Here is a 16,511-nt window from a genome sequence, read left to right as displayed (position 1 = left end):
TTCTCCAAGTATAAGCAGGGGGGCAAGTCCCCCTGCACCACCTATGTGGGGGGGCTGTGCCCCCCACACCCCCTGCTGCTTAAATATATCAACTCTGAGCTTGCACTTAGTGTAGTGAAGTGCAGTCTCGGAGATGATATATTTAAGTACCAGGTGGTGTGGGGGGTGTAGGGTGGCTTGCCCCCTGCTTATAGTTGAAGGGTAATATGTTTCTGTATGTACTTGCACTGGAATATAGTAAGTGTTGGTATCCTGTGTGTTTTCAGTATTATGAGATTCAGTATTTTGAGTTTTCAGTATTTTAAACATTCAAGATTCTGGTCTCAGGATTTTGGGCTTTCAGGATTTTGTAGCACTCCCATACATACATATGTTGTTAGTCTGAAAGAGATGATCGATGACCTTATTTGCTTTGATAGGAATGGTTTGCAACTCCCTCCACAATGCATTCATATATTGCCAAAACATTTTTTTTTATTTTCCCATAGCACTTTTATAGGCAAGGTCAGCCTTCTAAAACTACTGACATAGTGAAAGAAAACCAAAAATATATAATGGTAACAATTGCTCCTCTCTAGAAGACTGACTAAGCAGCTGCTTTCCTTACAAGCCTTCCTGACCCTTGAAAAGACATATATCTGCATTGTTACTGAAACATGGTATCTGTGTAGTGATAGCACTCCTGCATTGTTTGTTTCAATGCCTACCTCTCATTCACATCCATCTCAGAAAATGACTGTTGTTGGAAGGAGTGTGTCCATATTTCTAAGAAGCCAAATCACATCTATATTCACAAGGCAGGACACTGACTTTGAGCTTCTTCACATACTACTTACTGTCAATAAAAATCCATACCACATCATAGCCAACTACCATACACCTTCCATGTCAGCTGCAACATACAAGGCATATCTAAACAAGGAGTCCCTCCCCATTGAACCTAACACTATTCTTCTAGGCAATTTCAACTAACTGGGAAACTTATACTACCACATATAAGTATGTGTAGTGCTTCATAAATGTTATAAATGCCAGCTTCTTAAACCAATGAGTTCACATCCCAGCTAGGGGATCAAAACTCTTCAATCTAGTCTTCAATACAACCCCATTGTATTCTCCACATCTGGCCACCATTCAGTAATATTCATTAGGAGGACAAACCCTGATTTATTATCAAACCCTTCTTTCTTTAGAGACTATTCTTAGACAAGTTTATTACGACTAGCAGATGACATATTGAAATGTAAGCACTCTCTTCTTGTGATGACCCTTTCTCACATACTGCTACATTCAGAGACAGTTTCTATGTTCACCTAAAAGCATGCATTGAGGCATCAGTCTCCTTCAGTGCCAAGTTAGGAACACACCTCTCTGGTCGAAACCTTGTATAAACAAATTATACAATAACAGGAAAAATGTATTATCTGTAAGAATAAACGTAATACTCCAAAATCTAAAAGTGTCATTAAGAAATAATTTGATCCAGCCAGATTGATTACTAGGAGCATTTATCTTCAACATCTAAGGAAGTTATCTTCCCTTTCGACTCTTTTCTTATCAGACCCATAATAGAATATAATGACCTTTTCTGTACAGAATTGTCTAAACATATGACTCAACTCAAAAGACCACACCATTGCCTCACTAAGAGAATCAAGGGCATGTCTTCCTAGTGCTACACAGACCACTTTAAAGCACATTCTCTCTTCTCTGTTTCCTACAGACACTTGAGGGGGGCCTCTGCATCACCTACAAAGTGTCACTTGATCGAGTCCTCTATGATCTCCTACACATCCGCAGAACAAGCAACACCCTAAACATCCACTCAAAGGATGTAAACATGTATAGCAGCATTAAAAGCACTTCCTGTGAGAAAGCTATCACCGTCTCAAAGAATCCCTATTCTATAGAATACTTCCCTTAGATGTAAAACTAAGTCATTCCCTGATCCACTTCAAGTGAAACCTGGATGAATGGTAGATAACTCATAAATTCACCCCAGTATGGTCCCTCAAATCCACATTGAAAGGAGAAAAAATGGGTAGCAGCTATTGGTGTTATAGGGTACTGACTAAATGGAATGGTGAGTCTAGGCAACAAATGATCTACCTGATAAACAACCTGGAATGAACCCATTAAATTGTGGATCTTTGAAATAGCTGAAGCCACATTCTCTCTTGTTTTAACAAATAACAGTATAACTCTATGGTGCCTTTAAAGCACTTCAGCATCATCATCGTCAACCTCCTTTTCCCATTTCTTCCACATGGGGTCAGGGTGTTATGTGAACCATTGACACTTCTCCTGATTTGGTGCCATGCACCTACCTTTTTTGAGAGTAATGCCTGACTCTCTGGTCTTCTCTCCTACTTTTTTGCGAGTAATGCCTGACACTCTGGTCTTCTCTCCTACTTTTTTGAGAGTAATGCCTGACTGTCTCAGGTCTTCTCTCCTTACACCCATATATCTCTTTGCTGGATGTTCTTATTTACTCTTGGTTTCTTCCTGTCTTTTCCAAATCCTTTTCACCAAATCATCTTCTGCATTCCTACACACATGCCCAAAACCACCATAATCTGTTCCTGCATCCTACAACCCATTTCAGGCACTTCATCTTCATCACTTCTAGCTTCCTCAAACTGCTTTGCCTTTGCTGCCCAAGTTTCTGTCCCATAAAGAAGTACTGGTCACATGACTGTTTTGTACACCTTACTTTTCAGCTTCTTTAGCATTCTTCTATCATATACTACCCCAACACTTTATACCAGTTGGCTGCAGCCCCTCTGATTCTAGCTTTGACCTCATCATTCAGACTTCCCTTCTCCTTAGTCACCCCTTCAGATAAGCGAAGCTGTTAACCTGTTCCATTATTTTCCCCTTCTATCTCAGTTCTCAGTGTCTTCTGATTTCCCCCTTTGCTGCCATTACAACTGTCTTATCTCTGCACTCAGTTTCATGCTTTGCATTCCTTTCTGTATCATTTGCTGAATTTCATGTTCAGAGTCTGCCTGTAATGCCATATTTCTGCATACAACAGCCTTGTTGATCTGTCCCATCTGACCTGTTTGCTAATGTAGTCCACCACCAGTTTGAACCGCAGTAGGCTCAGAGCTGAACCCTGAGGCACATCCACTCCCACCAGGAAACCCTCTGTGAGACTAAGAGGAAAAGAAGAAAAAGAGATTGGTAATGGAAAAGTCAAAGAAATAGAAACTGAGGCTGTGGAATAGCTGCAAGAGAAGGATTCAGTGAAGTTAATCAAATACAGAAAGCACCACAACAGGATAGAGCAATGGATATCCAAATTAAGGGGAAATCAGTGGAACAGGCAGCAATTGGTCAGGTGCCATATCAAGATATTTTGGAGCCTTCTAGAGGAAACCAGCATAAACATTCATTTGAAGCTAGACAGCAAGGAAAGGAACAGTAAACTGTGGAAACTATGATGCAGTCAATGCTGAGGAGTGATAGGCCAGTGAGTTCCCATATAACAGAACAGATGATACAGGATGAAATTGAAGAGAATGTGCCATAAGAAGATGTCATAGAACTTTCTATAGAATGCCCGCAGGAAATGGAAAACAAGTGATGTTCCCTCAGTATGGAAGAAAAGGAGTTAAGAGAAGAGTTGCTTGATTTATAGGCAAAGACAGGTATATCAAGATCAATGAGAGAAGTAGACTGCAGAAGGTTAATAAAACCCAAAAAGTCAGAAGCTTGATAAAACAAACAAATGCAGTAATTAGGACTGTCCATAGAGATCCATGCGATATAACAGAAGTAAATAGAATATATTACTGTGCTGCTAAATTAATAACTGATAAAATTCTACCACAGGAACACAGGGTAACGAGGAAAAAGAAGGGGCGAAAGCAAATACCATCATGGAAATATCGAATAGAGAAAACTATAAAGCAGTTAAGACAAGAAGTGTCATTGTTAGAAGATTATAGAAGCGGGAATAGATCTACAAAAATACCAAGAAAGATAGATGTGATAAAAGCAATGCGCTATATTAGAGCAGACCAGGATCTATTATGCACTATTGGAGATAAACTAAACATTTCAAAACAGGCGGAAAGACTTAGAAGATACGGGATAAATATAAGGGAAAAGCACAAAATAAGCAATTTATTGATGACCCACAACAGTTTTATAGAGAATTGGGAAATAAGGTAAAAGGAATTGAAAGACTACCAAAAAAAGAGGAAGTAGATAAATTATGGAACAGTATCTATGAAGATCCTGTGGAACATAACAAAGATGCCAAATGGATAGAAGAAGTAAAAGAAAGAATAAGAAGTTTAAAGGTACAGGATATTAAATAGGATGAAATAACAGCCAGAGAGATTGAAACAAAGTTGAGAAAAGCCTCTAACTCGAAAATCCCAGGCTCAGGTGCAGTACCTAACATTTGGCTTAAAGTATTAACTTTTTTGCATAAGGATTTAGCCATGAGTAAGAACTATTTATATGCACATCCTGAACACACACCACACTGGTTAACAACAGGAAAAACAATGTTCTTACTTAATAGTGAACCTGCAAGCTACCCTAAAAATTATAGACCAATAACTTGTCTTCCAATGACAAATAAACTATACACGGGAATTGACACTGACAGTATCATTTAGAAGAAAACTCAATTATGGCAGTAGAACAAAAGGGCAATAAAAGAAAGTCATATGGAACAAAGGATCATTTGCTGTTAAACCAAGTTATAGTGGAGAACTGTAAGAAGGGAAACAATCTAAGTATGCCATGGATTGACTGCAAAAAAGCATTTGATAGTATCCCGCATTCATGGATAAAAGAGTGCTTAAAAATGTATAAGATACACCCTACACTAATTGACTACATTACAGTAACCATGAAACAGTGTCAGACCACTTTGCAATTAAGCCATGATAAAGGACAGATTATTATCCCAGGGATAAAAATTCAAAGGGGGATATTTGGTGACTCTTTGTCACCGTTGCTATTCTGCTTTGCCATTACTCCATTAAGCTGTTTACTTAACAGCTTAGGCCATGGCTACAATTTGGCTCCTAGAAAACAACATAGTCTAATGACTTCTCATCTTCTCTTTGAAGATGATTTAAAACTGTTTAGCTCATCAGATGAGGAACTGAAAGAACAGCTGCAGGTTGTCAAAACTTTTCCAGATGATATTGGAATTTCATTTGGTCTTGATAAATGTGCAAAAGCAACCTTTAAAAAAGGAAAACTGCAGCACCAGGAAAACATCAGTTTGGGACAAAAATGTGATATAAAAGAATTTAAGCAAGAGGGAGTGTATAAATAATTGGGAATTGATGAAGGATCAGCAATAAAACATGAAGAAATGTGAATAGAGCTTAGTAAGGAGTACTTTAGAAGACTTAAATTAATCCGGAAAATAGCATTGACATCTAGGAACAAGATAAAAGCTATATATCAATTTGCTCTTCCAGTCCTAAGTTATAGTTTTGGAGTGATTGACTAGCCCCAATAAGTGCTGGATAGAGTGGATATTAAAACAAGAAGGATGCTTCATGCTCACCAAATGATTTATAAAAATCAGTATATACCAAGATTATATATTCCCCGTTCCAAAGGAGGGATGGGCCTCCTTGAAATTGATTACATGTATAGATCTGCAATTGTGGGACTCCACACATATCTACTGACCTCACAAGATCCAAATGTAGTAAAAGTTTTGAAACATGAGGAGAATAAATCTAAGATGATGTCTCTGCTTAATTTAGCAGAAGCATATCGACGTCAAGCAGGAATGGAAATCAAACTAGAAGTAGATAAAAGCTAGGCAGCAACTGAATGTGTTAAAAAACAAAAGAAAGAATATAAGGTGAAGGACCAGATGAGAAGACAAGAAATGTGGAAAAAAACATAAATATAGTTGCAAGTATAGAAAATTTCTGGAAGAGCCTTATGTTGGTCAAGAAAGAATGTAGGAATGGTTAAGGAGAGGGGAATTCACATCAAGAAATGAAAGGTTAATATTGGCAGCCCAAGATAGTGGGCTATGTACACGCTGGTTTACAAAGTCCATTGAACATGTGGGAGAAACAGACATATGTAGGTTTTGTAAAACCAAATTGGGAACAGTCACACACCTTGTTGCTGGTTGTGATGCACTAATGGCAGTGGGACTGTATACTGAAAGGCATAATAATGTGGCAAGACTGTTACACTGGAGATTGTGCAAACATTATGGTATTGAAGTGGCTGAAAAACACTGGAAACATGAGCCACAAAGAATCATAGAAAATTATGAAGTTTATATCACATGGGATCACCCAATAGCAACAGTTAAAAAGATAGATGATAGAAAACTGGATATAGTGGTCCAAGAAAAGAAGACAAAATTAGCATTGATCATTGAAATTGCCACACCTAGTTACTACAGTGTCTTGTGTACAGAGAGACACAAAGTTATAAAATACCTTGATCTGCAGGCAGAAACGAGAGCCATGTGGAAGAAATATATCCAGACAGTTCCAATAGGAGTAGGAGCAACTGGTCTTATAAAAAAGAATTTACAATCATATTTAGATATGTTACCAATTCATGTAACACCATACGAATTGCAGAAGGAGTCATTACTGGGCATGTTGCGGGTGCTGCGAAGAGCACTTCTGGCTAACATCAAAGATTGAAACAATACTAATTTCATGAACTTTAATCATACTTTGACGTAGGAATGGGGTCCATTCCCATCATGGTATTAGAAACCCAGAAGATGTGGAGAAATTAAAAGACTGAACACTGCTCTTACTTAAGTCACTGGATTCCTCTACTAATTCTAGCAATGTTTCTGGGACTTCAGACCATCACAGGACTACCCAAATTAGATTTTTTGGGGGGAGAGACCTTGTCATATGCTTTCTCTAAGTCTAGGAATGCCTGATTGGACTCTGTCCTCATCCCTATCTTTGTCTCAACTATCCATCTTGTTACAAACATCAAGTCACCTGTCCTGCATCCTGATTCTGAATCCAAACTACTCATCTCCCATCTTGCTTTCTACTGCTGTGCATGTTCATTTATCAGTCACCCTTTCTAGAACTTTCATACAGTGTGTCAGGAGTTTGATAGCTCTATAATGCCCACAGTTGTGAATGTCCTCTTTCTTCTTGTACACTGACATTAGAATGCTTATAATCCAATCAACGCATACTGTTATGAGTACCCCCTGGAGCCATTTCCCCCATAACTCAACCAACATCTTGGTCATATCTGCCACAAACTCATCTGAGCCTGCTGCTTTCCATGACTTCATTTTTCTTAGTGCTGTTCTTACTTCATCTTGGGTGGGCTTCTCTTCTTCTTTCATCCTAGACTGTGTCTTGGGCAGTACAGATTTTATGGGGTTTTCTTCATTTAGAAGCTTCTAAAAGTACTCCTTCCATCTGACTTTGATGTATTGTGGACTGGTGAGCAGTTTATTGTTGGCATCCCTTATGAAGGGTATCTGATGGCAATCTTATTTATATTTCTATCTTTGTATTTCATCCTGATAGAGTTTCTTTGTGCCATCTTGAGTTCCTTTCCAGAAACTGGTAGAGTGCCTCTGATGCATTCTTTGCTATTGCAGCTGCTTTCTTAGCCCTTGTATTCCTTCTTAGCCTGGTGTGTCTTTTCTAGCTCTCACTTTTCCTGCACTCCTTCTTTCTTCTAATGTCTTCCTAGACTTTTACATTCTACCACCTGCTTTCCTTATGTACTTTATTTCCATACCTGGCTCAACTGCATATCTGTTTTAAGTGTTCACATATGCTGTTTTGAGGTGCTGACATTCTTTTTCAACTCCACCTATTTCCTTTTCTTTCTGAGGTGCTTTCTCTTCAGTCAACTTCCAGGTCTTCAACCTAGTCTCTGTTGAACTTCAAGACTTCTCAGCCTACGGCTTGCAGCTGATTGCAGCAACCAGAGGTTTATGCTGTGGTCCAGCTGTTTCACAGGGGATGACTTTGCAATCGCTGATTTTATGCCTGTGCCCTTTCTTTACTAGGAGGAAATCTAGCTGAGTTGCATGTTGGCCACCCTTGTATGTGACCTTGTGACAGTCTCTCTTTCTGAACCATGTGTTGGCCACCAGCAAACAATTTGCCAGACAGAAGTCTAGAATTGCCTCTCCTTATTTATTCCTGTTGCCCCACCCATGTGGACACAGGCATTCCTCACATCCTGTTCTGTCTGTCACAGTATGTGCATTCAGGACACATTATCAACACCAGCTTATGTTGTCCTGCTTTATCTAGTAGGTTCTGCAACTGCTGCCTGAATGTACTCTTTTCCTTATTATTACAACCCTGCTGTGGGGCAAAGGCTGAGATTATGAATACTGCCCCATCCATGCACACAGTAGCTTTGATGCAGTTCCATTCCATTTTGTCTCCTGGATACAGAGGATGTCCAGCTATTATGTCACACACTTCCATACTTCTTCCAGTCAGTAAACCTATTCTGAATGTAGCAATCTTTAGTTCATGTTTGGCAGGTTAATTGGTTTTACGTCCAGCTTTCACTCAACAGAGTTATCCCAGTAACCAAAACTTGTAAAATGGACACAAGCTTGCCAGAGGCTTATTGAGCTAGGGCTGCTGGCCTTTATGACATGCATACAATAGCCAAAGGAGACACATAAATCCTTCCCAGTGTTAGCATGGTTCCCTGGCATAGGTCAGAGTAGGCTGGGTCCTCAACCCACTTATCACTGGCAAATACCTATGGCCATTTTTGATGACATTAGTCAATGTGACCAAATAACCTAGAATCATTTTTTAACTCCGATGAGTGTCTATCTCTGATATAGTACACAGTATGTGATCCATGTTTTCCTACCTAGATGATGCTGTGCACTACAGTTGATGCCCAGAATGGTTGGTGTATGAAACTCTTCTCCCAATAGTCTGTGCTGCTGTCCATAACTCCATTCTTGGGTGACTTTGAGGTGGAAATACCTTCACACTCAATTTAAATGATTGCCTCAAAGATAGGTCTGTCTAAAATATAAATGCATAGATTTTGATTTTTCTGGAGTCAAATTTGTTTTTAATGCGAAACATGTAAAACCAAAAACACGTATAAAATATGGGGGGAATGGAAAAGTTTTAAATATACATATCTGTTTTTAATGTCCCATTCTTTCACTGGGATAAATAATGATAAAAGTCCAGACATATCCATAAATTTGGTGAAATGCACAGTGACTGCTATTGTAAGGATTTATTGTCAACACAACAATAAGAGCAACATTCTGAAACAATTTTCATTCTTATATAGACATAGGAGAATCAATGGACATATAAGATAATTCATGGTGCAGAAATGGATCCTAATAACATAGTGACAGCTACTACGTCCAAATGATATTGCTTGTTACTGTTTCACTGAGCCTCTTCAAAGCTACAGCATAACTTAGATGACCCTTTTAAATTACCTGCACTAACTACCTTTTTGAAACACAGGGTTCAATAATGGATACCGTCTTTCTTACTTACTTTTATTAATCCAAGGTATTTGAAAAACAATATATATAGGGACTCTGCATTGTCAAAAGAAATAATGCTAGCCTTCATTGCTGTTAACTGCAGCATTAAACAAGGGGGTTTTGGTGATTGCACTCTTCAGCTAAAAGTGTTGAAGACTTAAGACAGCAGTGGCAAAATATATCCTCTAATATGCAAATTGTAAATGGATTTTATGATTAACTTTAAGAAACATCAAGCTGATATTTAAATAAAGAAGGCATGTGGAAAAGGCCTTGTCCCAAATAGGAGGTATGTCCCTACAACAAAATGTATTCTGTTTTGGCATATTGAAGTGTAAATAAATAATGGTCCCTCACACTGCATTATATCAGTACCCAACCAGACAGTTCTTATCTGACAGGAAAGAATTAAAATTCATAAAACTTGCAAATACTTCCAAATTAGATTATACCCATATAAAGTACTGAAGAAGAAAGCAAGTAAAAAGATGTTAAACAAGAAAGAAACTATATTCTGAGAAAGGGGTGAAGTAGACAGCTGATCGAAGGATGTTGATCACCACATCAAAAACAAAAACAACTTACCTGTGATAGCAGAGAACTGGATATTTACTAATGTTGTTTTAGGTGTTCATGGGGGTGTTTATTCATGATGAATAAAGAAAACGTAGATAGAGATATATACAATAAAGTAACTGAGGGTTAGAATCAGTCTAATGTGCATACTGCACTGTGTTACACATACTCTACTGGTTGTACATGTTCTGCTCGCTGCATAGCAGAGGACAACCTGGCAACCATTTTGGAAACAATGGAATGCACATGTTCTTATTCATGGAAAAATAGTGTGCACCTTTTACTCAAGACAGTGACAGAATTGGGTGTACTATAAAGAGTTAAGAATTTTTCCCATGCCCAATAATTGTTGGAAAGCAGGACTTTACCCCCAAACTGCTGTATACAGAATTCTAATATCTGCATTAACAACAGTGAAACTTGTTATAAAAACAAAGGAGATATACTTGGAAATTATAAGGTTGGGAACTATTACATCAATAACTCACAAATATGTGTGAGTAATGCTGGATTTACCCACGGTTGGTGTGGTTTGGTCATGAGGGCGAAGCTCGAGTATATGTTCGATTTACAACAGGCATGCTGGTTGGGCTGACCAATCAGTGTGCTCATTTTTAAATGTTAATGGCCAGTCATTGTATAATACAAATTATATAGTAGAGATCATTTATAATAAATGTGCACTTATATGACAATGAGAAATAAATTGTTTTGCATTTAAAAAATTCGTTATGGCTAAGCAGAAAGCTGAGCTTGGTGGAAAGAAGCTTGGCAAAAATAAAAAAAAAATGCCTAACAAGTAAAGTTGATTGCCTGTTTCAGGCTAGGCTGCAAGAGACTTAATGAGGACTGCATGTAGTAAAAGAATGAAGCATGCCAAATCACTATGGTAATTAGAGAGAGAGAGTTACATCATTTTTATATGTATGTTATTTTTTTCATGTAGAAGGCTAATATCCATGCTTATAGGTGATGCAGATAATTTGTAGTGGTCGGCTAATACTGATAGAATGAATCTTTAAATAATTGTGAGGCCTCATATTACAAACAATGACAATATTCATAAAATGTAAATTATAATCAGACATTAAAAAGGGAACATTCAGAAAAATAGTTAGAGTGTGACAAGTAATGAAGATTATGATGTTTTCTCAAAACAGTACTCAACATATTAACGGCTTTTGTTTTTCTGTCGAGATATAGTAATTACTTATGATTACTGTGTTTTTTTATTTTGCAGGTGGTAGATTTTCTTGTGCGCATAATGAATCTGAAAGGAAGCACTCAGAGATGAACTGAAGATGAAAATATTAAAAGGACTCGAGCATCCCTAAGAGACTGATTTGCAATCATTTTGTTTTACGAAGAACAACGTTTTTTTCTTTTGTGTTACAAATGAATTTTCTTTTATGTACTGCCATTAACTAAATTTATCTGTGAAACAGCATCTTCTGGTTTGATATCCTTTACTACACTTTGCTACAGGTGTTTATTAAAGAATAGTTTTCCAGTTTTATATCCAAGCCTGTAACTATACATTTAAATGTTCCCATCAAAGTGCACCACATTTTTTTTGCCATCTACATTCAAAGTAAATATACAAAAAGATGTAAGTACTGAGGTTTATTATTGGTGGAGCAAAATACATTACAATGTTACAGCAAACATGGCAGTACCTGAGGAAAAGTAAGTGAGATGCAAAGAGATTGTCTATGACAACTTTTAAAATATGAGTGAGCATTTTTTCAGTTTTGATTCCATATTTCAAAATAAAATCTCTTTAAAGATTTGGCATCATTATGGCAAAATAACTGCTTGTGTTTTGCAGACCAGTCTACTACACGGGGAATAATCAGGTCTTCTTGTTGAAGATGCATATGTATAGCACAGCCAAGCTGAGATGATTATTGTTGAATGAGTACAAGGTCATTGCTGAAACATGCAGTGTTGTGCAACAGATTTCTAGTTGCAAGACAGCCTCAAGTGATTGCATTCACTGTTACTTTTTTCAAGATAGCATTTTTCAAGTTAACATTTATCATATTTTTCCACTTATGGGATATAACGTACTAATTATAATTAACATGCTATTAAGTATCTCTTCACAAAGGATCCACAGATGTTTTTTTTTTTTTACTAACACATTTTAATTTTCTAATTCAATCTATTTTTAATGTATTTTTGTTTAACTAGGCTGCTGTATGTTTGTGTCTCTATATCCATACTGTGTGCATAACGATATGCATATATGCCTGGAAAGGTGTGTGCGTGTGACGTGCATGCGTGCGTGTGTGTGTGTGTGTTTGTGTGTGTGCGTGCACATGCATGTGTGTGTTTATTTATGTGCATGCTTGTATGTGCATTGGTGTGTGTGTGTGTGTGTGTGTGTGTGTGTGTGTGTGTGTGTGTGTGTGTGTGTGTGAGTGCGTGTGTTGGTATGTTTATGCACACACGTGTGCATGCTTCTGTGGATGTGTCTTTATGCATATGCATGTGCATGTCTGTGTGTGTGTGTGTGTGTGTGTGTGTGTGTGTGTGTGTGTGTGTGTGTGTGTGTGTGTGTGTGTGTGTGTGTGTGCGCGTGTGCACGCACTTGCATGCATATGTGTGTATACATGTGTGATGTTTTTTTCACCCTGTTTTAAATTAAAAGTATTTTCAGCACCTAAAACTGCAGAATGGTAACACTATTAGTTTTTAGTAAGGGCGCCTTCACCCTTCATCTCCTTAATTTAAACTATACAGCTGAAATATATTGAGGTAAACATTTCACAGTTCTGATTTTCCTGATTTTTATTGCATTCATTTCTTTCACTTTTGCTATGCAGTTGCGTCACATATGTTTGGTATTGTTTGTCAGGGGAAATGAGGAAAACATTTCTTTGAGGACTGAACAGCAACTGCAAAGTGGTTACAAGTAAAGGGAACATATATCCAGAAATATCTCAATGATGGGTAAAAGATATCATATTTTTACTGTAACAATATATCAAAAGTTATCATCTTGGTACTGACATAAAATGCAAATAATCGTGTGATTAGCTGGTAGAAAAAACACAGTACATTACAATAGCTTGGTGCTCAGAATTACAGACAAATGGTACAAGCACAATAAACAGCAGAAAAGCAGAAAATGAATACAGTTACAGATCTGAATTGTCTAAAGGGTAAAGGCACAGTAAACTAGAGGCAAATTAATTGCCCCATAACTTAGTACAGTTCCTGTGTATGATATTTACAGGTATGCCAAAAGTTAACTGTGTTGAAGTGATTGCTTGCTGACAGCAAGGAGACCTCCTGACATTGCTGGTTATTATGGCAATATGGTTCCTGTGTATCTGTTTCTGTTCATGAGCTGTAAGTGGGTTCCTAATTCTCATCTGAAAGAATCTGGGATTTTCATATGTCCTGCATAATGGAAGACACTGCTTTAAAGTCTAGGCACTGTCACAATGTACACTGCATTGCCCGATGCATTGTTGGTTTGGATGCTTCTGGTAATGTGGCATCTGATGGTCTTTGCTTCCTTGTAGGATGTTTTCTGACAAAGCTTACGAGCTGGTGATACTCATCTTGGAATTATAATTTTATATATATATATATATATATATATATATATATATATATATATATATATATATTCTGTTCTTAGTTACACTGCGTTTATGTTAATTTGACAGGCAGATTTGTCCAGTTGAGAAGTGTGGGCTTTGCAGTAATAAATTCTCTGAGGCAGCATGGAAGATCTTGTGGTAATGTGGCAGTATGCCAGGTCATGGTCTTTACCTTCTGCCTGGCCTTTTATTTAGGAACTTCAGAACCACACAATGCATGCACAACAGCTTAACAGCTGCCCTTTTTATGGTGTGTTTAGTGATCCTTGTAAAGCAGGGCTTGTTTATTTGTAAGAAACTGACCTTTATTATTTGCCGAGTGATGCATTCAGAAAAAAAAAAAAAAGAAGAAGTAACAGTTTGATGTATGTGGAAACCCTAATATTTTAATCTGGGTGCATTTTCTACTGAAGAAACATCTTAGATTTCAAGACGATGATTTAATAAATGAGCTATCTCCTCAGGTGGTAAACTAGCGCAGACTTAATTTTGCCATTGTTAAACATTAAGCCATCTGTGAAAAGAAAATTACTCACCTGTTTTAAGAGCTTTATTTAAGGTGGTCTGTAGGATGCAGAGCTAAGAAAAGGAGCGCATTTAACAGTGCCATCTACACCTAACTATTGGTAACATCTGAACAAAGTTTAGCTACATGTAATTTTTGAAGTTTTTTTTTCCCCTATATCAAGAAAAATAACATGAATGGGTTTCCACTTGTTCATGTTAGAAAAAAATGTGTCCAGTGTTTGATTAGTGGTTTGGGTGATTCCAGTGTCAAAGCTGCAAATTTTCACTCTGGTTACCTGGGTCACAAGGATGGGCTCCATCCCTCTGCACCATGGAACCAGGCTGCACATGCAAAGTTCTTTAGTGTGTATATTTGGAAGATCTCTCTGTCTCTGTCTCTCTCTCTCTTTATACCTTTATTTATAAACCAACCCATTCATTTTTTTCACTTGCTTAAATATGGATGCTAACCAACTGACACAATGATTGTTAATAAATATGTTTGTGAGGATGGCATGGTTATTGATCATGCAAAAAGTTACTAGAGGAGTTCAAATGCCTTCTTTAGTCATGTTGCAGTATATATTCTACTGCTATCAAAGACCAGTAGGTCAAATGTGAAAGCAATCAGTTGAAAGGCATTCTAATGGGTCAAAGGTGAAATAATTTTTTTGAAAGGCATTTTAACTGATTAATTCCTGTAGGGGGATGGGGGGCACTGAGTGCATCAGGCAATGTAACTGACATTCTAGTGTGGCCTGCATTATTTGTCAGGATCAAGTCAAGCGTGTTGCTTGTCCCATATCCTTTGATGTTATAGTGTAGAGTAGTGTCACACAAATCCTAGATAATGGAGCTATCTGGGGAAGATGAATCTAACAGAAGTCTGTCATGATAACCAGATCTAACAATTTTGCCCATAATCCAGTAAGTAGTTGAGAAAGAAGCCCTTTTGTATTTTTATGGCTTAAAAGTGCATCCATTTAGTAGTATATTGTAACATCTCTAAACAAGCTTTCACTGACATTATTTTCAGAGGTTTAGGCAAGGTGACTAAAAGAATTAAGAGAAGTTATAAAGTAAATGATCCAAAAGTTCACAAGTTCATAAGTATAAGACAGTCTTCTAGCTTAATTGCCAATCAAGGAACACTGATTCCCATGCATCTGGGACAAATACCTTTTCTCCCACCCAAGTGTCTATATTTTTTAAATTTTTACATCACATAATCTTCCCAATCACACTAGTATTTTATTCCGCAATATTCCAATTCTTTGGTTTATATAAGAATGTTTTCTACTTTGTTTAGGATATTGAATCTTAAATTGTTGTGCCTTTGTATTTTATTACTTCTGTAGATTTCCATGTCAAGTAATGTCTGTAATATTGTATCATAAAAATTTAAATGTAAAAATTAATTTCCCACATATATACTTACAGTGTATAGTGTGCAATACACAAATTCATATCTTTGCATCTATTTCTGTAATTTAAATCTTTGATTCTTTCTATCTTTTTTTGTAAATTCGCTTTGAATTTTTTCAGGTATATCTAATTGTCCAACAGTGAACATGCAGAGTTATGTTATTATAATTCACAACTCATCTACTATGATCTTATAATGCTATAATGAACATGACTCATCCCTTATTGAAAGACTTCTCATCACATAACCCATCTGCTTCATTGCTTTGGCACTTACTTGCTGACCATGGAAGCTGAAAGACAAACTGGCTGATGCTGTTACTCTCAAATCTTTGTAATATTTTACCCTATATACTGAATTATTTAAATTATATTTTCCACAATACATTATATTGCAAGTGTTCATGCTGAACGTTATGTCAATTTCATTAGCGCATTCTCATCCACTTCATCTAAGTGTTCAAGTTGGCAATATATACTTATATGACTAGCTAAATATATATATATATATATATATATATATATATATATATATATATATATATATATATATATATATATATATATATATATAGATATATATAGATATATATATATAGATATATATATAGATATATATATATATGTATATATATATATATATATATATATATATATATATATATATATATATATATATATATATATATATATATATATGTGTGTGTGTGTGTGTGTGTATTTTGAAGTGGCTCCAATGCTAACAAACCCAGTTAATGAATTGACAATAAAGTAAATAAAAATATTATTTATTCCTGGCAGTAAAACTGATTTTGCAGTCATTGGCATATTTTTTCATCCAACAGTACTTGTTCTTCGTAATCCTTCATCCAGTCCCCCACATACACACACTT

The 16,511-nt window shown here is 36.7% G+C and overlaps 1 protein-coding gene across 1 annotated transcript in view; it reads left to right on the top strand.

Moving 5' to 3' along the window:
- The window catches only part of LOC122801732 (gastrin releasing peptide), a 50,197-nt gene extending 38,333 nt beyond the window's left edge, over nucleotides 1–11,864 (top strand). The window contains exon 3 of the mRNA XM_044071267.1: nucleotides 11,313–11,864. Coding sequence (XP_043927202.1) covers nucleotides 11,313–11,366 — 54 coding nt within the window. The 3' untranslated portion in view covers nucleotides 11,367–11,864. The remainder of the gene's footprint in view (nucleotides 1–11,312) is intronic.
- The last annotated feature ends 4,647 nt before the right edge of the window (nucleotides 11,865–16,511 follow it).

Source organism: Protopterus annectens, chromosome 1.part0 (assembly GCF_019279795.1).
Source record: "Protopterus annectens isolate FY-2018-M chromosome 1.part0, PAN1.0, whole genome shotgun sequence".
Taxonomy (NCBI): domain Eukaryota; kingdom Metazoa; phylum Chordata; order Ceratodontiformes; family Protopteridae; genus Protopterus; species Protopterus annectens.
This window is presented reverse-complemented; position numbering and strand designations above follow the sequence as displayed.